General features: G+C 40.4%; 1 protein-coding gene across 5 annotated transcripts in view; it reads left to right on the forward strand.

Annotated features, from left to right (window-relative positions):
• The window catches only part of Rbm33 (RNA binding motif protein 33), a 110,484-nt gene that overhangs the window by 48,033 nt on the left and 35,954 nt on the right, over positions 1–26,497 (forward strand). For all 5 annotated transcript variants that reach the window (XM_041640541.1, XM_041640538.1, XM_041640539.1 and 2 more), the window contains 3 exons: positions 6,600–6,658; positions 25,433–25,565; positions 25,903–26,243. In XM_041640541.1, coding sequence (XP_041496475.1) covers positions 6,600–6,658; positions 25,433–25,565; positions 25,903–26,243 — 533 coding nt within the window. The remainder of the gene's footprint in view (positions 1–6,599; positions 6,659–25,432; positions 25,566–25,902; positions 26,244–26,497) is intronic.

The following is a 26,497-nucleotide window of genomic DNA, read 5'->3' on the forward strand; positions in this document are numbered from 1 at the left end:
GGTAGTGAGCACAAGTCTTGCATTTGAAGTAATTAAGAGAGACACGATCAACACTTTGTGGGGTGACAAAAGGAGGGAAGTGCATAGGGTCCTGCTTGTCTGGACCACTGTAAGGACTTATTTTTTACTGGGAGGAGTGCCTGGGTAATAGTATGTGAAGCTGGAGTAAAAAAGAATTGTGGTTCTCACATAGCTGAAACTGGCCCTTTGCCAGTAGAATGCATTTTTCTGTGCTTCTGTTTATGCATCCTTCTAATGCTTTTTTTTTTTTTTGCTCTTTTTTTTACTAATGATTTCTTACTACTTATTTGATCCTTATACTATGGAAAAGATGTTAGGCCATAAAAAACCTGTAGTGATTCTCTTGCCTGAGTAAGAAATGGGCCACTGTGGAGACAACTGGAAACATCAACAACACATTTGGTCCCAAAGCCACTAGTCTAGTGACTGTACAGTATAGTGGTGGATCAAGAAAGAGCACGGCATAAGACATCAGAAGTTACAGTGATGACAGAGCAGTTGTTGAAACGGGTACTCTTAGAGCTCAGTGTGCTGTTCAATAGTCACTTAGCATTTGAGCAAACTGGAAAGGTATAAAGGCTCCATAGGTGGGTTCCTCATGAGCTGACTGAAAAAAACAAACAAACAAACAAACAAACTTCATTTTGTCTCAATTCTATTCAACAACAACAACAAACTATTTCTTGATTAGATTATGATGTGGTGAAAGGTGCATAGTACATGATAGTGCATGAAAATGAGCTCAGTGGTTGGACCGGGAGGGTGCAGTAGAGTACTCTCCAGCAAAAAGGTTATAATCATTGTTTGCTCTCTGTCTGCGGCCATCTGCTCCTTTATAACTTGTGAGCCTCAGTGTAGCCATTTTACCTGAGACATGTGTCAGCAAATGAGGAGATGCACTGACAGTGCAATGTCTGCCAGGCAGTGGTGGTGCACACCTATAATCCCAGCACCTGGGAGGCAGAGGCAGAGGCAGGTGAATCTCTCTGTGAGTTCAAGGTTAGCCTGGTCTACAGAGTGAGTTCCAGGACAGCCAGGGCTAGACAGAGAACAATCAAAACAAAAACAAAAATGCAGTGGGAAAGCCCAGTTCTTTACCATAATGATTTTATACTGCACAACCTGTGCTTCCAACGTTGAATAAATTAACCTATGATGTTTTGAGTTATCTGCCATGTTCTCCTGACTTCACCCCAACTGACTGATACTCTTTTTTGAGTTATCTGCCATGTTCTCCTGACTTCACCCCAACTGACTGATACTCTTTGAGCATCTCAGTGACTTTTTGCAGGAAATTTTTTTTTCTATAATCTGCAAGCTATAGAAAGTGATCCTGAAGCATATGGGAATATACACACTTTTTATTGCAAAAAAAAATGTGTTGATAATGGTAGTCCCAATTTTGATTACTAAGGATGCATGTGAGCCTATTTATGATGACTTAGAATTCATTTTCAGGATCTACAGGGCCTTTTGCACCAATATGGTGTTTAAGGGAAGACTGTGGAACACCTAGGGAGAAGTGTGTGTCCAGCTTGCTGGGGGTCATAGGAGAGTGCAGAAAAGGCAGTGAGAGGCTGCATGTGATACAGGTGGATTGGATGAATAGGGGAGGGAGGCTGAGAATCTGGGAGGGTGCTGGTGACTAATGAGCAACTGAGCCATTTCAAATGACCTGGGCTAATGATTCAAATTGGGCATTGCTAGTGTATAGAGGGTCTAGAATAGTGGTTCTCAGTTTGAATCCTGACTCCTATGGAGAGTAGTCAAACAGCCCTTTCACAGGGGTTGCCTGTTACCAGATATTTGTATTAAGATTCATAACAGTAGCAAAATTACAGTTATGAAGTAACAACAAAAATAATTTTTATGGTGGGGGGTCACCACAACAGGAGCATATTATAGGGTTTCAGCATTAGGAGGTTGAGATCCACTGGTCTAGAACTCTAGCAGAGGTGCAGGGATATAGAGAAGAGGTATGAATCAGAGCAGGAGAATCTGGCAGAGCTGCTGGGGGCAGATTCGGGAGCTGAAGAAGCATTGTTGGGCAGGCTGTTGATTGCCCTGGACTGTAGAAAGACCTCAGTTCTGCTAGTGGCTTGTGAAATGAAAGTGGTAGGAAGGAGCCTGACTAAATTGTCCTCAGAATGGGAAGGTTCTGATGTGTGCTGACAGACTTTCTTTCCATTGTGTTCTCTAAAACACTATGTTTGTTGTTGGGGAAGGGGAAGAAGGCTTGAGAAAGGTTCAAGCAGGGAGAGTCACATCCCACACTTAGGGAAGGGCTAGCTGCACAGGGGGAAACATCACTGATCTAGGTGAGACTGAAGGCTTATCCTGGCAGGAGCCTGTGTGCCAGGAGTAGGCATGGGGAATTTACAGGCTTGGGGCCAGGGACAGCAGTGTGAGTGCAGAAGGTGGCCTTGTGTGCATGGTTGTAGGATGCAGAATCTTAGATAAGTTCTTATGATGGCATAAGTTTTCTTAGTGAGCAAATTGGGGGTAGAATATGTGGGAAAGTCTGAAGAGAGAAGTCTTGAAGCCATGTTCTGGGAGCCCCACATTTGGAAGGAATGACTGAAGGCGAGAATTGGCACAATATTGTGTGTCACTGGCTGTGCTTGTTATTCTGGGTGTGTTATGAACAGCTGTGTTCACAGAATAGTGGATACGCCAGTCCTGAAATTGATGAGTCATGTGAAGAGAAAACCCCAGAGGAAGAGGTAATTATTGAAACTGGTCCTGGAGGAAGACGGAGGTAGAGTGCTGAGAGCTGCATGGAAAGGATGGCGTCTTCATGCAGTGACAGTGAGCTTGGGGTAGAGAGCTAGGAAGATGGTGGCAACGACTCAGGAACTGATTTTACAAAGTAAAGGAAGAGCTTTAGGTGCCCTGAGGTCTGGGTTTGGGACTGCAGTGGAATTGGAAAGGAGACCACCTGTCTGGAAGAATGGGAGGAATCGTTGTCACTTAGGGGCTCCTGAGGAAGGAACAGTGTTGCTGATTCTTTCTGGTGAGCTCAGGAGGTAAAGGAATTTCATAAGTTGAGAGAGAAAGCACAGGGTCCCTTGCCAAACCAAGAGCTCACCAGTTTGGCTAGTCAAGTTGCTAACTTTTTCTGGACATTCTCCATCTTTGCCTTCCCAATGCTGGGATTGCAGGTAGGTTATATACCCATGTAACATCTGCAGGTGCTAGGGATCTAAACTTTAGTTTCCATACTTTGACTTCTGAGATGTCCCTCCAGCCCCCACCATGTCTTCTCTGTTTCCTAAATTGAACTCAATAGTTGCCCTGTACCAGCATCAGTTACTTAGATAGTTCCTTGTAAATTTCAGTGGAAAACTTATGGCTGGTAAGATGCATAGATTTTCAGCCTATTAGAAGTATGATAGTATTGGAAAATAATAAAGCTGTAAAAAGGTTCTGGAATGTTCTGTAGACTAAATGGTGTCACTTGCTAGAAGTTATTAGGCTGGAAAGTAATAAATGCAGATCCCTCATCAAGGAGCTTGATGGACTCAGTAAATGGTGAGTCCATTTGAAGCTATTTAAGGTCACCATGAATCCAGGAGCTTTGATGCTACTTGATCCCTGTGTTTCATGTACCTGATGCTGGAGAGAAGAAAACCTTATTCTTGCTGGGCACATATGAGGTCCTAGCAATATTTGATTTAGTACTTTGTAAATTAGCTTAAATTGAAGCCCCAATTCTTGGGAGAGGCTGAGTGCCTTTATATGCAAAGTACAGATTAAACTAGCACTTCTCTGTGTTAATAGCTAAGTACACTTAAAAAACTTTTTAAAGCGTACGGCTTTAATCTCAGCAATTGGGAGGCAAAGGCAGGTGGATCTCTGTGAGTTTGGGGCCAGCCTATTCTATATCGTTTCAGGACAGCTAGAGGTACATAGTAAGACCCTGTCTCAAGACAAACAATAAAAAAGAATATTTCCATCCATCCATCATCAATCCAGGGTCTCAGTATGTAGCCTTGGTTGGCCTGGAACAAACTGTATCAGGCCAGGCTGGCCTCAAATTTATAGAGAGCTGCCTGCCTCTGATTTATGGATTTATACATGCCTAGAACTAAAGGCGTGTATCCCTATGCCTAGATAAATTTATTTTTAATTATTTGTATATATGTATCTGTGTAGAGGTGTGTGCATGTGTATGCATTGTCCATGAAGGCCCAGAGGTATTGGATGGCTTGAGCTGGAATTACAGGTGGTTGTGAGCTGTCCAATATGGGGCTATGAATAGGATGAGTTCTCTGCAAGAGCAGCATGCACTCTTAACCACTGAATTATCTCTACATTCTCGCTGAAAATCTTTTCATTATTAGCATATAAGCTGAGTAATTATATGAATATGTTTGCATGTGTGTATATACGTGGTGCTGGAAGTCAGAGCCTACCCAATGCTGGGTGCTAGATAAGTGCTTTTCCACTAAGATAGGCTCCCCAGCCCTTGCATGTCTTTTTATAAATTAGTCTGTTTTCTTTCTGAGGGTAAAAGACTGCTCCATTGTAATATAATTAAGCCAGTTTGATGGACACTTAAGTTGTTCTTCTGATATCCATCCTTACAATTGTAATAAACTGAAAATGTCTCCTGTTATATACATAAGATGCTACATAAATAATAAATACCAAATTTTTAGGTACAAGGTTTAACTAGACTGGTGTAAACATCAGAAGTTTTAAGTTTCCTTCTGTTCCATGTGGTACCTGGCGAGGGGTTGGGTCTTGATCCTATTGCTCTCTGGATTGGGCTGAAACACCTGCTTCCATGCCTTGCTCTTCCTCTGTGAGTTCTGTATACTATTTATTTCTTGAAGAAAGAGGGCAGAGACTTTGTCAGTGTTGCCAGCTCCTCAGAGGTCATGTTAATAAACCCATTCATTAGAATCAGCTCTCGTCTCCTGATTTCTTACTGGGCTGTGTTGGAGTTGTTTAGTTCCTATAAATGGTTTGGTAGCGGAGCTCGGTGTTTTATATGTGGTGCTTGATTTAAAAATATTGTCTGTCTGTTGTTAAATGTGTCATTCTTTTCTTCACCTTCATTATCTTCTGAGATGAGAATACTCTTTTTTTTCCTTATTCAATAGCATGTTCTTTCCCTTTTGATGCCTAACTTCTATGTGTCTTCTTACAGTAAGTCTTGTGTTGGAATAGACTCTCAGGGAGGTTTGGACTTCTGCTAGTTTGACATTCTGTAAGAGGAAGTTTCAGTTACATTTGCTTTGATCAGATAGTGAGATGGCCCACACAATCAGTTAACATTGAGCCTGTAAAGTGTGATGTTAATTATACTATTCTTGATACAGTTCAATGTATGGGATTCATTTTGTAACTGTAGAAAATAAAAGTTTGGTGTGTCACTATTTTAAAGTGATTTGGCTTATTCTTCAGGTGTATTTTTGTGCCAGTATTTCTCATTTCCCAGAGTCCTCTTATTAAAGTTGTGCTGTATTAAAACTTTAATTAATAGTTTACTGAGGTTGCTGTAACAAGCACTACCAAGGGGTGTAGGCATGGGCAGGCTGATTCCCCTGGGCTCAATTCTTGGGTTGCAGATGACTTCCCCATGTTCTCACATGGTGTCTCTGTGAGCATGTGTTTGCATTTCTCCTTTTCTCTAGGATGCTAGTTAGGTTGGATTAGTGCTCATCATTCTGACCTCTTTAAAGACCTCTCCAAATGTATCACATTTTAGGTGATCCTATGAGAGGTTTCTGGGTGCATCTAGCACCATGTTTGACTGTAAGCTCCTTCCTATACCACAACAGTGATGAGTTCTTCCAAATCCTGGTCAGTGAGATCAGTATAATGTGCAGCACATTTCAAAGAGGGCAGCACATGCTTTTGTCCTAAGGACTTAGCCCTTACTTTTTGCTACCATGATATATCCTCTTAAAACAATTGGACTTCTTGATCTAGTAGACTGGTGAGAATTTGACCACTTTGAAAATAAAACCAACCTGCAAGTTTCAGCATGGTAATTTACTTCCTTGTCATTCTCTGTAAGGGTACACAAGCATCATTTCACCCTTCCTCTTCCTGCCTCTTTTTCTTCCTCTTTCTCCCTCTCTTCTGATTCTATAGGATTCACATTTCAATTTGTATAACTGGGCAGGGCTTACTAAGTAAGCCAGACTGGTCTTATGCTCACTATGTAACCCAGACTGGCCTCAAACTTGTAACAGTCTTCCTTCTTCAGACTTCATGAATGGTAGGGTTATAAGAGTACCCTACCATGTCACATCTCACTGAAACTAGGGTCTTTTAATTTCAAAAAAAGGTTATCTTCTTTTGTTGTAAAAATATTTTAATTCTAAAGTAATTCTCTGTTAGAACTTAAGCTTCATATTGGGCTGTTTTATTCTGGGGCCAAAAATACCCTCCCCTCTCCTCTTATGAAATTATCAAAAGTACCAAGTGTGTGTAGGTATAGTCTAAACTTAATGTTACTGTGTGCCCAGTATATGTAGTATATGTTTTGTGTGAGATCTCATGTGTTGTCTTCCTCCCATCCAGTCTGATGCTAAGTGATTGTAATGCAAGGTATTTTCTTACAGTGCCCTTGCTGCCAGTTCCAAGCCAGCCGAGGCCTGCCGTGGGACCCCAAAGATTCCCAGTGAGTAGCAGCCGTTTTTCTGGCAGGGGGGAAGTACATGCTTACTGAGAGATACTGGTACTGCACTTGCCCAGCCAGATACAGTGTGGGCATTGGTGAATGTTGACTGCAGTCTCTGCAGTGGAAAATATTTTTTAAAACCTTAAGGTCAGTGGATGTTTGAGAGTGAAATTAGTTTTAACTATACAATTGCTGAATCAAGACTCGCAGCAGAATTTCTCTCATCTTAAAGAATATGAATTCTGATTTTGTCACGGTTGTGTTGAGGGCACATCTTACAGGCATGGGACATCTGTGAGTTTATGTCAGATTCCAGGAAATAAGAATGATGTGCTTAGTTATTAAAGAGCTGGGAGTACTCCTGAGCAACAGGTTTCTTGTTCTTAAATAAAAAATTTAGATATGAACCAAAGTACACACTTACGTGCTTCTTGTCATTTATCTGTAACTGAAAGAAAAATGTCCATTATTTGCGTAAATAAATGTATTTTACTTTCTTTGAATTCTTTGTTTATTAAAACCCTGAATATTGTTCTTCTTAAGAACCGTGGGGAATTAGTTCAGACAATGAAATTCTAATGTCATTTGGATAGGAAAAGGGAAGTGAGTATGTGTGTGTGTGGCCTATTGATGGTGAGCAATAAATGGATGTCTGGTAGCCCCAGACAGGTTAGATGGAGAGCCTGCCTACGGTTTGGAGTAATTTTTAGACACTCTTGCTTTGTAGCTATTATTTGTGATACCATCTGAAACTGGTTCTTTCTGGCCTTGTTCTCATATTTAGCTAAGTTTTTTTTCTTAGATTGCTGTTTACATTGCATAAATTTAGTTTTTGATTAGTTGTTTTTGGTTACCAATCGCTATTCAGAACATATTTGTGAATGACTGTGTCCTCCAGGCTGCCATGGTATCATTCCATGTACTTCTAAGGAAATCTTGCTTCCTTTTCCTCAGGCCTATGTGAAATTTGCTATTGGTCTTGTTTTCATGTTTAATTCACATCATGGTGCTAGAATTTGATGTAAAAATGCAATTCTGGTTTTCAGAAATGCATGTATTTTAATATTTTTATGAAACAATGTGCTTATCAATATGAAATTAGTAATTTACAATTTTCACTTTTATTTTTCAATTGTACAAATAGAATTTTATATGATATTAGAAGGGGGGAACCTCATGTTTTAAGGATATTACTAGAGTAAATGAACGCTTAGCACTTAGAGGTAAGAGGACAGCTTGAAGAAAAATTGCTTCTCTCCTCCTACTATGTCGGTTCTAGGTTGGAACTCCAGTTGTAAGACTTAGTGGCCAGCATCTTTACTCTCTGCCTTAGTTACTGTTCTGTTGCTGTGAAGAGACACCATGACCAAGAAAACTTACAAAAGAAAATATTTAATTGGGGGCTTGCCTACAGGGTAAGTCCCTGATCATCATTGTGGGAAGTATTCAGGCATGGTACTGGAGCAGTAGCTGAGAGCTTTACATCCTGATGAGAGAGATAGGCGGAGACTTGACCTGGCCTGGGGTGGGGTGGGCTTTTGAAATCTCAAAGCTCACCCAAAAGAAACACTTCCACCAACAAGGCTGACACCTCCTAATCCTTTTCAAACAGTTTCACTCACAGGTGACTGAGCATTCAAATATATATGCCTATGGGATTAATTCTCATTTAAATCACCATATCCTCTGAGCCTTCTCCCTGATCTCTAAATTTATTCATTTAATAGTGTTAAGCATTTGCTCTTTTGTATTTTTTTTTTAAATTGGTGTTTTGTCTGTCTGTATATATGTCTGTTGAGTGTGTTGATTCTGAGTTACAGACAGTTGTGAGCTGCCATATGGGTGTTGGGAATTAAACTCAGGTCCCTTGGAAGAGACATTAGTGCTCTTAACTCCTGAACTACCTTTACACACACACACACACACACTTTATTTTTTTTAAGATCTAAAGACTACTCTGAAGGTGGCATTAAGATTTCTGAACCTTCCTTCCATTTGAGAAGGTTGCAGCCTGTACTGGAAAGTAGTTGGGCTAGATGTTGGCTGTGTGTATAACTAAAGAAACCCTGCAGGTCTTTGTTGGTCACTGTCTTAATAAATGTCTACTTTATGTGACATGGCCTAGCGACTAGATAAAAAAGCTAAGTCATGGTGAGCTAATTGAAAATATGCAGGGCTTCAGCTACTCTTTTAGTCTTTCAGAGAAATCAATATGGGGTTTGTTTTTTCAAGTATAGCAGAGATACCATGTTTTTTTTTTTTTCCTTCAGAACATGTTTGGAAGGGAGATAAACTCAGGGCTGTCTTCTGACATTTATTTAAACTGGAACTTTAAAACAACAACCAAAAAGGCTTTTTTCCCCCTCTACCACTATTTTAAGCTTGATTGCCATGAATATAAACTTGATATTATAAATATTAGACAAGGATCTGTTTTATGGCAGTTTACAACTATTACGAACCAAGAAGAATTAAATGAAGCCCAAGTTGGATCTTTCCTTAATACCTGAGTACAATGATTAAAAACAACAAAAACAATATTGTGGCCTAATAAAGCCTTTGACCATTTATTTCTGCTGGCCATATGCACTGCAGATCAAATCCAGCCTTCCTTAAAAATTGAGAGACAGTGTTTATTACACAGACTCTTGCTTTATAAAATGACCCATAATCTCTTTACAGTGGCACATGCCTATAATCCTAGCACTTGGGAGACTGAGGTAAGAGAATCCTGAGGTAGGTGCTAGCCTGGGCCTAGATAGCAAGACCTTGCTTCAAAAAAAAAAAAAAAAAGGAGGAGGGGCTGGAGATTATAGCTCAGTAGTAGAATGCTGTTCAAAGTATTGAGTTCTGTCTTTAGCATCAAGTCACATACACATGCGCACAAAGACTACACAGAAATGATAAACTAGTTAAGAACCCAAATTTAGACTTTCTTGGTGTAGTGGATTCACTGTTTTTCCGTGGTGCGTAAAATTAGATTTTTGGGAAGTCTTTGTACCAGTTTAAATAGAATTAGAACTTAACTAAAGTCAAATTTATTTTGTTCATCTTTCCCAAGTGGATCTCTTCTATATATGCATTCTCGTCTCCCTGAGGATAGATGTTATCTTGGGCAATGCTGCACACACAATGCATAGCTGCTTCTTCTGTTAGTTAGTAGAGTTGTGTGACAAAATGTTTCCTGGGGAGATGGAATACATATGTCTACTCACCCCAAATATGAATTCCACACAGACCAAGGTGTGGATACCATTAATTTCAGCTTTGGTGAAACAGTGAGTTTATTGGGGTTACTTAAAAAATATGGGTCAGGGGCTGGAGAGATGGCTCAGTAGTTAAGAGCACTGGCTGCTCTTCCAGAGGTTCTGAGTTTAATTCCCAGCAACCACATGGTGGCTCACAACTATCTGTAATGAGATCTGGTGCCCTCTTCTGGTCTGCAGGCATACATGGAGGCAGAATGTTGTATACATAATAAATAAATAAAATCTTTAAAAAAAAAATATGGGTCAGGGATCACTTACTGGATCAGAAATGAATCAAAGATGGCTGCTTGACTAAAGTCCACCCCATTATGTGTGCCATCTCACAAAAATCTGGGAGCCTGGAGCACACTGCACAGCCTGCAGGTGGCTCAACAAATTGGAGAGTTCCTTTTTCAGATGCCTCAGTTAGTCTAAACCTCTTCCAGGTAGCTCTGCTGCTTTCTGCTTCTTGCAGGCAGCTGGTCTGGTCTCAGAGTCTTCCTTGCAGCTTTTCTCCTGAGTCTTCCTTGAAGCTCAGTTCCTTGTGAGGGGACTCTCAGTATTTATTGCTTACTCTGGCAGGGACGGGCCTACTGAATCTGGTCAGTTTCAGAAACTTTGTGAAGCTATTTTGAGTTGCTTCCCTTTGATTTAAGGAGCTTCCTGCACAATGGAATGTTTCAACTTGAGGAAACTTACACAACATTTGAGTTGAGAGTTTACTGGTACTTGTGAAAGTGAGTAGTGTAGAGAAGAAAGTATGTTTAAGTTTTTATATTTCTTGCTTTGTAAACTTCAGTGGTACATTGAACTTGTATCAGAGGATTAGGAGGTACATACTGAACTAAAAACAATTCTTCTCTTTTCCTCACTCACTGGGAAGCAGACAGGACAGACATGGGTAAGGGTGGCCCCAGCTCCAGGTCTGGAAAGGACGGTGGTGCATGCATGCATTTACCACTCAGCCTGAGCAAGTTTTCTCTTCCCCACTAGAGGTAACAGCACTAGCTTAAAAGGCCATTTTTACTGGCTATTTTATGAAGACTTCAGAAATGACTATGAACTAGCGTATTGCAGGATGTTTGATCACACTGTGAACCCCCAGATTGCGTTATTTACTGGAAGAACCTGTTTCTCATTGTGGTATAGCTCAGCCCTGGCACACACCTTTAATCCAAGAATGTTCTACTTGAATATTGTAAACAGGATTAAATAAAATCAGTCATAGGTCAAGAGGCAGGGCAGATAACCATGTTGACAAGAGGTGAATATAAAATTTTTAAGAAAAAACCATAGAGGCTGGAGAGATGGCTCAGAGATAAAAAGCACTGACTGCTCTTCCCGAGGTCCTGAGTTCAATTTCCAGTAACCACATGGTGGCTCACAGCCATCTGTAATGAGATCTGGTGCCCTCTTCTGTCCTGCACCAGACATGCGGACAGAACACTGTATACATAATTAATAAATAAATCTTGAAAAAATGAAAAAGAAAAAACCATAGAAAGTAAAAGGGAGTCAGGAGGACAGATAGACACACAGTAAGTAGAAGGGAGGGACATTGGGTTTGAAGAGACTTGTTTGTTATGGTAGGAGAAGAGAGGCTTCTGGAACAAGGGCAGAGGAGGAAGGTCAGCTATGTGTTTTCTCTTCCTCCCTGAGCTAGCAGGCTTTCATTCCAGCATCTAGTTCCAGTCTTTATTGGTAAAATCAAATGATGGAGATTTGGGTAAAAACAAACTAGTAGATGGAAAATTTTCTTAGTGACAGAGTTTCCTCTAGATTTGCTGGTGTAATACGGTTTTTGTTGTTGTGTTTTGAGTGGTGCTGGGGCTTGAGCCCAGATTACTCTCAGCCTTGCCTCCATTACATAGATGCACAGCCTGCCAATCAGCCTAACAGTCCATTTGCATGCAATGACTTAGAATTATTTTAGATATTCACTCTTAATGTATTGTAGGCGGTTGGTGTAAGATTGACAGTGACTATTAGGTAATTAGAACAAACTCTTAGTTGTCGAGGTGAGAAATGCTCTAAGCAGGTCCTGTTTTAAGTACTTAGTTTTGAGAACTGCTATAGAGGCACTTGGGTCATGGTTTATGCGTCATGTTTGTCTTCACACATGGATATGGTTTCTAACCCCATCCACACATGTACAGTATTCCTTAGTACTTTGTGATTTAAGCTTCAGGCTAAAAATTAGGTCTATGCACTGGATTTCCTTTTTTAATTTCCAGACCAGACTTAAGAATGTCTTACAAATATAAATTATATCTCAGTTGTTACTGATCAGAGAACAGCTATGTTTCTCCTTTATCTTGAGTCACTGTTAGTCTTTTGAATATAATGTACACCTATTATTTAAGTAATAGATGCCCACAGGCCCTAGTAGAAGAACAAGTAGCATCAAAGGCAGGGGTCATAGGGTCTCCATTGTGCCTTTTAGTAACCACCACTGCAGACAGTGCTCACTGCGTGGACCAGAACTTGTCAGTGTCAATTCACAGCACATTTGTGTCTTGTTTTTATAAGAGGAAGAACTAGTTTACCTTATATACATGTCCTGTCTTTTTTTCTATCTTTGTTTCTGTTTGAATTCTACTTTCAACTTGTGTTTCTGTTTTCATGTTAAAAATCTTTCTGGTTTCACTACACAGAGACAGCACGCCCTATTTTGTATGCCATTACCATGGTTGGTTGTGAGTCTTTTAAGTATAGTTTTTTAGTTGTTTGTTCTAGAAAAGACATTGCTTGCTCACAGCAATGCTAAAATGTCAATTGTAGTAAATCTTACTTTGATAACTTTCATTTTGAGTCCCATTGCTGTTTTATATATAAATCTCCATTTAAAGCAGTTCTCAGCCTTTGGGTCTCAACCTCTTGGGAGGATCAAATGACCCTCTCACCAGGATTGTCTAAGACCATCAGAAAACACAGTTATTTACATTATGATTCATAACAGCAAAACTACAGTTATAAAGTAGCAACAAAAATAATTTTATGGTTGGGGTCACCACAATATGAGGAGCTGAATTAAAGGGTCACAGCTTTAGGAAGATTGGGAAGCACTGATTTAAAGCTTCCTTACAGAATAATAAAGCTGTTTCAGTCCTTCGAATTTGCACTGATGTATTAGGCTGATGATGTTTCTGGTGACCAACAACATACGGGTAGGCTGTGGAAATTTTTCTTTATTAAATTTTTTTCGTACAGTATATTTTTATATTCTTTCCCCTCCCCTATATCCTCCCCATCTTCCTACTCACCCAACTTCATGTTCTCTCTATTAAAGCACACACACAAAACAGTAAAACCAGATGTCAAACAAAAACTCAGTAAGAGACAGACAGACACACACACACACACACACACACACACACACGCCACAAAACCATAGCGTCTCCTGGGTAAGGGGCTTGACCTGGAGTGTGGTTGATATACCCAGTTACACTTCATTGAAGAAAATTGATTTTTCCTCTCCCAGCAGGTATCACTTGCAAATAGCTTCTTGGTTAGGGGTGGGACTTTGTGTCCACTTTCCTTTCTTCATGCCAGTGTCGAATGATTTCTTGTTCTTTGTTTAAATTCAGGATGAAAATGTGTGTACTTTTAAGTTGGAATTAGTCTTTAGCAGTGGCTGTATTGCTTGGCCTGACCTGGCAAATGAGGCTGATATGCAGCAGGGCTCTGGGCATACTGTGGTTCGTGGTATCAGGTGCTGATGATCGGGGCTTGCTGGCTGGGTCCTGAGTGCTATTTCATGCAAATCATGTTTGAGAGACTGCTGCAGCAAATCCCATTTCTTTTCTGATTATAGCCTCACTGATGAGAATCAAGACTATGCTCTCCAGGAAGGAAAGTCTTGCTTTTGAGTGCTTACAGTTTTTACAACATGGCTGCATTGCCTTATAATTATTACCACTTAAGATAGGGAAGGGATGATGGACATTTCCTCTTATCAGATCTTTGAGTAGTAGCAGGAGAATGTGGTAGGAGATCCTTCCAGCTGTCAGATATTGTCAGGCTTGCAAGCAGAGAATGCAGTTTAAAATGCAGGTGACATAATACCCAGCATCCTCCACTTGCTTCTGGGTTTCTGATTAATCATGATTACCATACATTATCATACCATCAAATTTAATCATATCAATGAATGCCCATCTGCAGCAGTAACAAGAGCAGCTAAACACAGTGGAAACAGCCATTAAAGGAAGAGATGGTTTATCAGATTCAATAACCCATTAGCTTGACTCTGCAGTGTTGGCATGCCTTATACACAGGACTAGAGGTAGGACTGGGTTAAAGGCCACACTAATAACCCAAAGGCTAGGAAATAGCCATTGAAATTGTTTCGTACTGATTTTTTTGTGCAGTAATCAGAATCATTGCAATATTCTGTAAAAACTACATTATAAAATAAACTATTTGTCTGCTTTGGGTAAAAGTATTAAATTGGCAATAGCACATCATCCTGAATTGTGCAGTGCCATACAAGTGGACTTGTATCTTTTTTACATTTGAGGTGCATGTGTGTGCGCACACGCATGCTTTTATGTGTACACCTATGCATGCCTTGGCATTCTTACATAGTTCAGAGAACAGCTTTTTAGAGTTGGTACTCTCCTTCTACCATGAGGGTTCTCAGGTATTCAGGCTTGGCAGCAAAAGCCTTTTTCCCAGTGAGCCACTTTCCTATCCCTAGACCTAACTCCTGAGTATAATTTTCCATCTACAATATAGTAATGTAGCCCACCAGTGTTGCAGTTACAATATAGTAATGTAGCCCACCAGTGTTGCAGTTACAATATAGTAATGTAGCCCACCAGTGTTGTAGTTACAATATAGTAATGTAGCCCACCAGTGTTGTAGTTACAATATAGTAATGTAGCCCACCAGTGTTGCAGTTACAATATAGTAATGTAGCCCACCAGTGTTGCAGTTACAATATAGTAATGTAGCCCACCAGTGTTGCAGTTACAATATAGTAATGTAGCCCACCAGTGTTGTAGTTACAATATAGTAATGTAGCCCACCAGTGTTGCAGTTACAATATAGTAATGTAGCCCACCAGTGTTGCAGTTACAATATAGTAATGTAGCCCACCAGTGTTGTAGTTACAATATAGTAATGTAGCCCACCAGTGTTGTAGTTACAATATAGTAATGTAGCCCACCAGTGTTGTAGTTACAATATAGTAATGTAGCCCACCAGTGTTGCAGTTACAATATAGTAATGTAGCCCACCAGTGTTGTAGTTACAATATAGTAATGTAGCCCACCAGTGTTGTAGTTACAATATAGTAATGTAGCCCACCAGTGTTGTAGTTACAATATAGTAATGTAGCCCACCAGTGTTGTAGTTACAATATAGTAATGTAGCCCACCAGTGTTGTAGTTACAATATAGTAATGTAGCCCACCAGTGTTGTAGTTACAATATAGTAATGTAGCCCACCAGTGTTGTAGTTACAATATAGTAATGTAGCCCACCAGTGTTGTAGTTACAATATAGTAATGTAGCCCACCAGTGTTGTAGTTACAATATAGTAATGTAGCCCACCAGTGTTGTAGTTACAATATAGTAATGTAGCCCACCAGTGTTGTAGTTACAATATAGTAATGTAGCCCACCAGTGTTGCAGTTTAGTCATGCAGTCATCAGTGTTGCAGTTTAGTCATGCAGTCATCAGTGTTGCAGTTTAGTCATGCAGTCATCAGTGTTGCAGTTTAGTGTGCAGCCATACATGCTGGACAGTGATAGAAAGTTAAAACCATGGAATTGCCCTCTACACTAAGAAAATCTCTTCATGTTTTATCTTTAATCGTAGTGTGCTCTCCAATTATTTTTTTTATTATGTTTGAGAGAGTACACATGCCCATACCTAGGTTATTAGCGATTATTCTTCAGGATCGCTTTATTTATTTTGTAGCAGGATTAATCACTGGGATCTGGGGTTTGTGGGTTTTTTATGCCAGGATGGCTGCCTAGTGAGCCATTGGATCCATTCCTGTATTTACTTCCCCAGGACTAGGATTACATGTATGCCACCATACCTGACTTTTTTCCTGGGTACCCAGGACCAAACTCAGGTTCTCAGACTTACCTAGTAGGCACTTTCCAACTGACCCATCTTCCTAGTCCTTAGCATTTATTTCCCCAGGAGTTTTTAAGACACTCCTAAATAAGTTCAGGTACATTTTTTAAAAGAAATTTTATCATCATTGTGAGGGGTAGGGCACAAGTGCCACAACGTATGTGCAGAGGTCAGAAGACAAGTAGTATGAGTTGATTTTCTCCTATCATATGGGTTCTGGGGATGGAACTCAGATTGACAGGCTTGTGTAACATTTTTTCCCCTGAGCCATTCTGCCAGTCCTTGATACATTTTAAAGATAAACTTGGAAAGATGTCCTAATACACATTGAAATGCATTTCTTCCCAGTGATTAGAATTTTTTCTCCCACTTAAAATAGTATTTTTGTTATAATAGTCTGTGAGCTCTTTATTATGATAGCAAAGGATAGTGCCATCAAACAGGGTCTGTGTTGTCCCTGCCAGCTCTTAAATGTGTCTGTGTGGAGTCTGGCTCCTTTCCTGGGGCATAAGGCACCTGAGATTCACTGGTTTTGTTGCACCAGCTGGTAACTCATTGCTATGTAGTATTCCAGTGCTGGAGTTAGTTTATTCACTACAGTGTTGCTGGAAGCATGTGCTTATCTTTAGCTTGTCAGAAATGTGTTCACAGATGGGAATTTATGGGCGCTACATTTTTCCTCCATGTAGTTGGTTTTTTGTTGTTTGTTTTTGAGACCGTTTTTTTTTTTTTTTTTTTTTTTTTTGGTTAACCCTGGCTGTCCTGGAGCAGTGTCCTCAGTACAGGCTGTTCTCGCTCTATAGACGAGACTGGCATTACTCCCAAGTCCTGTGTTTAAGGATGTATGCCACCATCATGTGGCTATGTCTTTACTTTTTAATTGCTTCTTTTTTCTTTAAAAAAAAAAGTCTTAACAGTGTTATTGTTAAAGATGAAATGTTACTGGTAGATTACTACATTTTAGATTTTTCTCATAGCTTATGTCCAGCAACCTTAGGAAGCAGAGATGTTACTATTTTCTCTGTTTTACAAACTGGGAGGCTGAGTATTGGGAGAATTAATTGCTTAAGTTTACATAGCAATGCAGATGTAGCATTTGAATCAAGGGTAGTCCATGCCCAGCACCCTTCTTTTCATATTTATGCTGACTTGTCCTTATATATCAACATGCATTGATTTTATTATTGTATGTGTATGTGCTTGTACATGTGTGGAGTTCAGGGGACAGCTTATGAGGCTCAGTTCTCTCTTTCTACCATGTGAATTCAGGGACTCAAACTCAGGCTGTGAGGCTTGGCAGCACAAGTGACCCTTACCCACTCACCTGTCACACTAGGTCTCAACATGTACTGTAATAAACTTTACTTTTTAAGAAAGAGCTTGAAACCCAAGAACCTGAACCAGTTCTGCAAGACTGTAACAGTCCTTGGTATGCTCATAGAGGATTTGCTAGAGGGACCTTGCTGGTTCGCATGGCTGTGACAAAAGCGAGTGCAGGACTAGTGCATTGCCTTATTTTGTGACAGAATGCAGGGTTTTTTTGTTTGTTTTCTTCAAAAGTAGTATTTAGACAGAAGTTTTAAGCTAACAGTCACTGTTCTAGTTTACTACTTGAACCAAAAGTGCCTTGCATAAATTCACTCAGTGTTCCTGAACATAAAATTTACATTTCTTTCTTTGGAATGTTCAACTTGTATCTATAAATATAAAAATACCTTCTAGGAAAATCAATATATTTAAACAAGTCACATGTTAAAAAAAAACCATGGAAAATGCTCAGATAAGAGGATTAACACGTTGTGATAGAAGGTTGTAATTTTAATTATGTCAGGGGTCACTGGTGGTCTTTATTCTTTGCTTTTAACCCACTTAATCAGAATTAACCAAGAGGTATTCCTAAGTGTCAATTGGTTTCTTATACAGTTCTTTGCATTTTAAGTGAGATTAATAAATGAAAACATGTTATACAGGAAGGTTGAAATTTATTGAAAGAGCCACGAAATTTCAGTAACATTGTTAAAGTATTTAATTAGTCTTATTAAAACATACCAACTGACCCTTTTAGAGAAGCTGATAAGTGGCATAATAGCAGTTGAAGCCGTTTTATTCTTGCCTTTATACGATTAAGTTTTTGCTAAGCAATTTATGCAAAGTTTCCATCTTTTCTTTTTGTAACTGAAGTTATCAGTTCTTTCTGAATAGGATTAATATAGATAATGTCATGTAATTAACAAGAGATGCAAAAAAATGAAAGCACATATATAGGAATTATGAGAGGATGATAATCTCTTATCTTGGATTTTTAAAGGGATAGAAAGAAAAGCAAAACAGCAGTTTGAATGGATTAGACTAGTCTTTTCTTTCCAATGGTAGAAGTGCTTTAACACTCAAAGTTCCATAACAGCACAGTTGTAAAAGAATTCTACATTTGGTGGCGGGAGCTAGTAATCTGTTAACCTTTATACCCTGCAGTGGTAGGAGTCACCACAGGAATGACTTGGTGAGTCAGAACTCAGAATTGTGTCTTCTGTGGCTTAAGCATTGAGCTGAGGTAGATAGAAAGAATCTCATGTGTGGGGTTTTGTTCTGAGCTGCCATTCATCTATGGTAGTCTTCCCATACTATTAAGGAGTAGTTGCTTCTTGCACCGATTCTCTAGATTGTCTGTATGCTAGGTGAATATTGTACCTGATGTGTGTTGGTCAGGGTGTGAGCAATACAGCAGATCTCAGTTGGTAATTTTAAGGAGTAAGAAAGTGAAAGTTTGGGTTAATGACAGTTCAATGATGTTTTGGGGACTTTAATTACTTTTCTGCTCAATTGCTACCTGAATATGTGTGCCTACTTTCCAGACTAAGGCTGGGTTGATGCTGCATGCTAGCTGAAGCACCCTGGGATTAAAGGAAATAGATAGCATTGTTGCTGTGGTCTTCTGGAATCCTGGATTGGAGTGATGGCCATGGGGGCTGAATCTGAGGGTAACAGAAACACAGCCTGCCTGGGCAGAGGAAAGCAGGACAGAAAGGATATGAAACAAGGCTGAGTTGTGGTTCCAGCTAAGAGTCCTGAGCCCCAACCTGTTACTTAATTCAGGATCTTGACTCCCAGCTGTAATCAGCATGTATGGGTAAGGGCTCTCCCTCTTGCTGTTAGGCCAGCTTCAGAAAAGCAGTGAGCCTGGGTGATGTTTGAGACATCTGCAGATGTGGTTTTTGATACCTAGATGACTTCAAAGTGCCCTTTACAGGAGCACACATTGGAGTGGGCTGACTTCACAGGTGGAACTACCAGGTGTGCTTACCTCTTGGTTTGTATATCTGATTGTGGTGAGCCCTCTACATTTGCAGGCATCTGGGAAAAGAACAAAAATAATTTATGGGAAGTTTAGCTTTTTGGGTTAGAGATTTTATTCATTGTATATGTTCTCTGACCACATGGCCTTCAGGAAAGGCTCCATATCTGAACCTTGCTGGTTTCCAAAAGATGACAGACACACTTGGGGAACTCTAGCAGCTAGCTGTCTTTAGAGTAGTGAGACTCAGATTTGTGTAAAGCAGATGGCACTGGTGTACACTGGTATTTTATTAGCAACAGGATATTTTTTATTTTTTCTGTTAACTGCCATCCACGGACAAAATTGTTGTCTAGCACTCAGACAAATTCAGGAAATTACTTGCATAAACACTGTAATGGATGAATAAGTCTGCCATGGAGCAGACTCCTCCTTCCTGTTATCTTCTTATTTTTTGATAAACTTCTGCCTTAAGGAGGGTGTTTCTAATTTATTGATCTGCTTTTATATTTGGGTCTAACTCTGAAAAATACTTGCTAATGTGTGTATGGTAAATGATTAGGGCAGGACTTTGTGTGTCTTAGAGGTGTTTAAGTCTCAGTTCAATCTGTAGCAGAGCAAGGGAGGCTGGCAGGAGTCTTGGGAGACCAGACTGTTCAAATAACTGACTCTTCACAGAAAAGATGTCTCTAAGAATTGAGGAGACAGATTCTATGCTTATCTCAGAAAATCTTGTGTGCTTTTCTTAATTTTCTTTTGTCCTTAAATCTGTGGTCACCTGCTCTGGGTGGCAGCTGGGAAGTGACTGGGGAGAAGGCAGGGTTGAGGCGACTGTCATTTAGCACTGGGTTCTTCTACTCTTCATTGGAGCAAGTGCTACAGTTATTGTGATTGTGAACCTCTGTTTTCAACTGGGCCCTTATAGGTTCATCCTGAAGCCAGAATACTTTGCTTTACTATGAATCTTAAAAAGCATTTATGTTCTGCTAAACCAGAGAACTATCGTGTGAGAATCTGGAGGCTTTGCTGCATACCCCACACATTCTAATGCTTGTAAATATTCATCCAAGCCGCATATGGGTACTTAGAAAAGAAAAAAAAACAGCATTAACATTCTGGGGAGGCAAAATTTGAAATTCCAGAATAATTTCAGTTAATATAAAAGGCGTCTTTAGAAGTTCTAAAGATTTAAAATATTCTGTGGAGTCTGGATAGAGATTCCTGGGGACAGGGGCATAGCTCAGTTGGCAAAGTTCTTGCCATGCAAGAATGATGATCTCAATTCAGTACCAAGCACACTTAGCAAAGCTGGATGTGGTGGTTTGTTTGAAATCACAACTCTGGTGAAGCAGACAGGAGGATCCTTGGGATTTGCTGAGCAACCAGCCTGGCTTACTTGGCCAGAGACCTGTCTCAGAAAATGGGTGTATACTACCTGACGAGGGGAGTGAGAGCTGCAGTTGGACTCCAGTGACCATATACACCTTCACACACATGCGTGATCACCGAGAAGCAGTATATCTAGTTTGCCATAGCTTGAAGTTCTTGTTGGAAACTGTGTGCTGGTCTCCTTGGTGTCCTGACTGACCACTAGTTGGGACAGGGATATGGGTTAAGAAGAGAGCAATGCTCTGATCTCTCTGTGACAGTAGAACTCATCATACCTTCACTCCTCAGTGTGGAAGCCAGTCTTCTCTTCCAGTTCCATTGGCGTTACCTATAAGAAAACCTTTCCATGGATGACTCAAAACTGTTTGGAGAGAGGGAAAACAAAAAGTTATAAAAAGCCCTGTGCCCAGACTCAGTGCACGTGTGACTGCAGATTTCACATGGGAAGCAACACACTTTCTAGTTCTGTGTGTCCAGTAACAGAAACAGACAGGAATGCTGGGCTTAATTACACTCAGATGTAAAGTCTGTGTGAGGAAATCAGAATAAAGGGAAACTGGAGCTTGCTTCTCCCTGAGATCTGAACAGAAAGGGCAACTGCAGAGGGTCGTATCTAGAAAGCCAAGTGCATCCTGCAGCAGGTCACTCTGTTTCTGGAAGGAGATAGGTGCATTCAGCCAGGTGCACTCTGTAATGTAGTCACTCTGGTTCTAAAAAGGAGATAGGTGGGGTTGAGTCGGGTGGGGAAAGCAGCAGTGCACTGGTGGCAGTGGCAGCTGCAGTTGCAGCGTGTGATGATGAATGGTAAATAAATTAGGCTTGTTGCACTCTTCATCAAAATTGGTGACAGCTGTAAGTTGGTAAGAGTTTGTACACTGAGTGTTGCTGATTTCCAGCTATCAGTACTAGTGTTGTGTAGGTGATACATTCTCTCTTCATTTCTTCCTACATCTGCTTTTTGTCAGCTTGTTAACATAGCTAAAAATTTATGCTTTCAGTGCTTGTTGTAATTTAGTATACTGTTTGTTTTTATGAAAAAATGACTAAATGCAGTAATAAAATGAAAACTTAGATTATCTTAAATTGGCTGCTGCTAAAAATTAGCACATTTGTTACTAGTGACTGTAGACGATATTTGGATGCAGTGAGGCTGCCCAGACTGTTGCAGACATGGGAGCAGCTGTGTTGCAGATCAGAACCAAAAGATGATCAATTGGAAAGTGACCCGGGCAGGGGGAAAGGAGCTGACTAGGAATAGGAGAAAGACTGCCCAGTCATTATGGACCATTTAAAATTAAATACACACTTGGTGATTCTAATCTGCTGTAATGGGCCTTCACATCAGTAGGCGGGAAGTGAGAATGTAGGTCATCATCCATGGTCTGCGCCAGGGTGGGTTTCTGAAACAAATCTTAAAGAGTAGAGTTAGAGTTAGTCAGGGCCTGTCTGGAATGAGGAAGGATGGCAGAGAGTTCCATTTCTACCAGAGAAGTTGTTCCCAGGGGGATTTTGTATTTTTGTCTAAAACAAAAACATGAAAGTTTCCAGAGAATTAGATGCAGTGTAGAAGTTTGTTTTTTGTTTTGTTTTTTTTTCGCAGTAGTTTTGGAGCCTGTCCTGCCAATGGTGATGGCACTGTCTTTGATCAGAGCATCTCTGGTCCTCAGCAAATGAGTATGAAATAGATGATTATAAAGCCTAAATTCTGACTGGTTCTTGTTGGATTCTTATGGTAGTTATTAAAATTCTGTGAGAATCACTGTAAGGTAGAGAGTATGATCTTTCATTCAGACCCATTCTCCCAACTCCCCTGACCTTAAGACTAACCGTATAACCAGACAACCAACAGTGTATCCAAGTGGCCCACTGTTTCTGATTTTCCATTTTAGACTGCTCCTCAGGTGGCAATTCTACACATCTTTTGAGGACAACTGTCTAATTGGAAAAGATCAGAATTGCTGATTTGCTTGGTGTGCTGGCGAGTTTTATGTCAGCTTGGCACAAGCTAGAGTCATTTTGGAAGAGTGAGCCCTGAGAAAAATGTTCCTACCATGCCTGTGGATAAGCCTTCAGGGCATTTTCTGATTGATGATTGATGTGGGGGGCCCAGCACATTGTGGGGTGGTGCTACCCTGGGCTGATACAGTCCTGGATGGCATAAGAAAGCAGGTAGAGATGAAATAAGGCCATTCCTCCCCCAAGTTTATTTTTCATGGTGTTTTATCACAATAATAGAAACCCTTTATTAGAAGCCACATGATAAGTTAGATCTCTTCACATACCAAAGGTATGTAAATTGGTTCTCATTCATTCATTCATTCCTTTTTCCTCCCTTCTCTCCCCCTTATCAGTTGCTGCATAAGTATGTTTGCTAATTTATCATTCAGGGAGTTTTGAAACGTAAGTTCTGAAATGGTCAGGACCAGAGTATTTCAGATTTCAGAGTTTTCTAGTTTTGGGGATGCATACCCTGGATTTTGCCCATTGAGTAACCTTAAGCCAAAATTGAAATCTGCAGTGTGAAACTTTTGAGTGTGAGTGACTTAGAGAGTTACCGGTTTTTCATACTAAGGATGCTGAAGTTGTATATGCCAGAATATGCTGATATGTGAAGCTGAAGCTGGAGTGCTCACAGTGTGCTTTTACACATAAAGAATATGAGGTACAATGCACGTGATGTTTCATTGACTTCATAGCAGAATAGGCATGCCCATTAAAACCCCTCTTGTAGATTTATTAAGTATAAACTTGCTAACTGTTTTGATAGAAAAAGCTTTTCTGCATGTTATCAAAGTGAAGATGTTAAAGAATACTCTCAAAGCATCAGGGTTGTGATATCTCTAGCTAGCACCATTTTGTGCTTGTTCAGTTAAAGAGAAAGTCTTTCTGAGGATGGACAGGTATGATATGTATCTCAAGTTTCTCATTGTTGGCTGTGCTTTGAGGGTGAGGTATCTCGCTCGATGTGGTAGCAAGAAGCAGTGCTCTTTAGACTTCATTATGGTGAGGGTTGCCTCAGTCTCCCTTGAAGTAGCAAGTGACAGCTAAAAAGAATGTAAGCTTTGGGATTTCTGTCTTTTTCAAGAAATCACAATGTTTTGTTTTTTTAGAAAGATGTAATCTTTGCATTTCAAACCTCATTTTATTGCCATTTTAGCTAACTGGCTTACAATTTTGTGGTAAATGGGAACATTTCTTTGGCAGTTTTGTTTTGTTTTTTTAAGGTAGGGTTTCTCTGTGTAGCTCTTGCTGTCTTGGAACTTGCTCTGTAGACCATGCTGGCCTCGATCCGCCTGCCACTGCCTCGTTAGTGCTGGGATTAAAGGTGTGCACCACCCTTGCCTGGCTGTCAGTATTTTTACTGTGCTCTGAGGTTCTCTCTCTCTCTCTCTCTCTCTCCCCCCCCCATCCCTCCCTTTCTCCCTCTCTTCCTCTCTCTCCCCTCTTCTCTCTTCTGTCTTTTTCACTCTGTGTCTGGGTGTGTTTATGTGGGGTATGTGTGTATGTGTCTTGTGTATGGTTACACATGTAGAGGCCAGAAATTGTTGGTAGATGTCTTCCTCAGTCAGTTTTCCACCTTACTTTTGATAGTTTGCCACTAAATCTGGAACTATTTTAGCTAGACTGGCTAGCCAGTAAGCTCTAGGAATACTGTTTCTTTTCCCCAATGCTGGCCTTTGAGGTCTGTGCAGCCACATCCTGTGTTTATTTGAGTGCAGAGGATCAGAACTCAGGTCTTGATGCTTATACAAATATCACTGAGACATCTTCCCAGCTCCAAAGTAGACCTTTACATTGGTTTATTATTTCTATGTGCTTGTATGTATGGGTGCACGCGTGGAGGTCAGAGGACAATTTGCAGGAGTCAGTTTTTTCCTCCACGATGTAGCTTCTGGGAATCAAACTCATCAGGTTTTGTGTGAAACATTTTTCACTTACTGTGTCATTTTGCTGTCCCCAGAACAAACTTTTAAAGGCAACAGAAAAAGTATTTCTGATATTACAAAATGGGTAGCATTTTCTTAGGTACTGGCATTGTAGTTTAACTATCTCAGTGAAGCACACCAGCTCCCAAATCAGGACACAGAGACCTTTTATTATGAAATGCTCAGCCTTATTTTGTTTGTCCCACTAGCTCTTCTAACTTCACCTGTTTCTCTTCATCTTTGTTTTGCCTCGGGCTTTTTACCCTTCTTTCCTACTTTCCTGCTGCTTGTTTCTGGCTGGCTGCTGCCTGGCTTCTGACCCCAGGTGTGGCCCTCACTTTCTCCCTTGTTCTCATCTCACCACCACCCCCGCCTGCCCTTTTTCTTGCCTAGATTTCTCCTCTTACATATTCTCTGTGCCTGCCAACCCTACCTATCTCTTTCCTTCCTAGCTACTGGCCATTCAACTTTTTATTAGACCAATCAGGTGCCTTAGGCAGGCAAGGTGAAACAATGTAACACACCTTTACACAATTGAGGTAATATTCCACGACAGCTTTCTAGTAATGTTAAAATTCTGAATTAATTTTTTGATGTTGCATTTTGAGTTTTGACTGTTTCTGGACTGTTTTATTATGGCAAAAATCACTTTTATGTAAATTCATTTAGATTTGCACATAGGTATTTATATTCATTTATGTTCATGCGTAGAGACAATAGAAAGAAGTAGGCTGACCATAAGAAATGAGTTATGATATTGTTAAGCTTAGGATTATATGTATATTCTGAAAACTACATGATTTTTTTTTTCTTGTTTCATTGTTCTTTAGGGCCCTCCAGAATTTCCACAGCACACACCCGGACCTGTTCCCAACAGTTTTAACCAACCACCACGACTTCCTCTCCAGGATCAGTGGAGAGCCCCACCACCACCTCAGGAACGAGACCCTTTCTTCTTGGGAGGTACTTGAAGGGGCATGATCCACCCAAGGTGGAGTGACAGAAGCTACATTGAATGGTGGACCTGTGCAGCTACTGCTAAAACAGAATTTATCTTCCACTAGGAAATATGTCATAATGATTCTGCCAATCTTTTCAGTGGCTAAAATTTGACAGTAATTGAATCTGAAATCTGATACTCTTATACAAAGAGGGAAATGTTTATAGAAAACGACCCACAAAACCATTCCAAGATAGCTAAAATCTAGAATTCTTTATAAAATATGCTCCTAACATTTGGGAATGGTGAGGTAGTTCCTGAAAATGATTGTCTTTCTAATAATGTTGTGTTACTGTTCAGTTTCAGGTGAACCAAGGTTCCCCAGCCATCTTTTCTTGGAACAGCGAAGTCCTCCACCGCCTCCCCCTCCCACGCTCCTGAACAGCAGCCATCCTGTCCCGACTCAGAGTCCCTTACCATTCACTCCGCCTGGACCAGCATTTAATCAGCAAGGACAGCAGCCAGTTTTCCCTAGAGAGAGGCCTGTAAGACCAGCCTTACAGCCCCCAGGCCCAGTGGGGATCCTGCACTTTAGCCAGCCAGGGTCAGCAACTGCCAGGCCTTTCATTCCTCCTAGACAGCCGTTCCTACCCAGCCCAGGACAGCCATTTCTGCCTACACATGCACAGCCTAACCTCCAGGTATGCACATGAGCCAGCCTTGAGGTAAACTATCTGTGTGGTGCTGATCCTTTGTGATTCATGAAAGGAAAGTTTCAGGTTTTGGTTGTTTCTGCCAACTTAACATTATGTAAAGGGTATGAGTACTAGTCTTAAGTATACTGTTTGTTACAGCCAGCCTTCATAACAGTATTTCTTAAGTACTAGGGAATATGAAAAAAGTGGTTCTCATTTTCTTGGAGCTGAGCTTTGTCATCCTTGGAATTTTAAAGAGT

Source organism: Microtus oregoni, unplaced genomic scaffold (assembly GCF_018167655.1).
Source record: "Microtus oregoni isolate MIOR12 unplaced genomic scaffold, Mior012 000064F_ref0000363, whole genome shotgun sequence".
NCBI lineage: Eukaryota > Metazoa > Chordata > Mammalia > Rodentia > Cricetidae > Microtus > Microtus oregoni.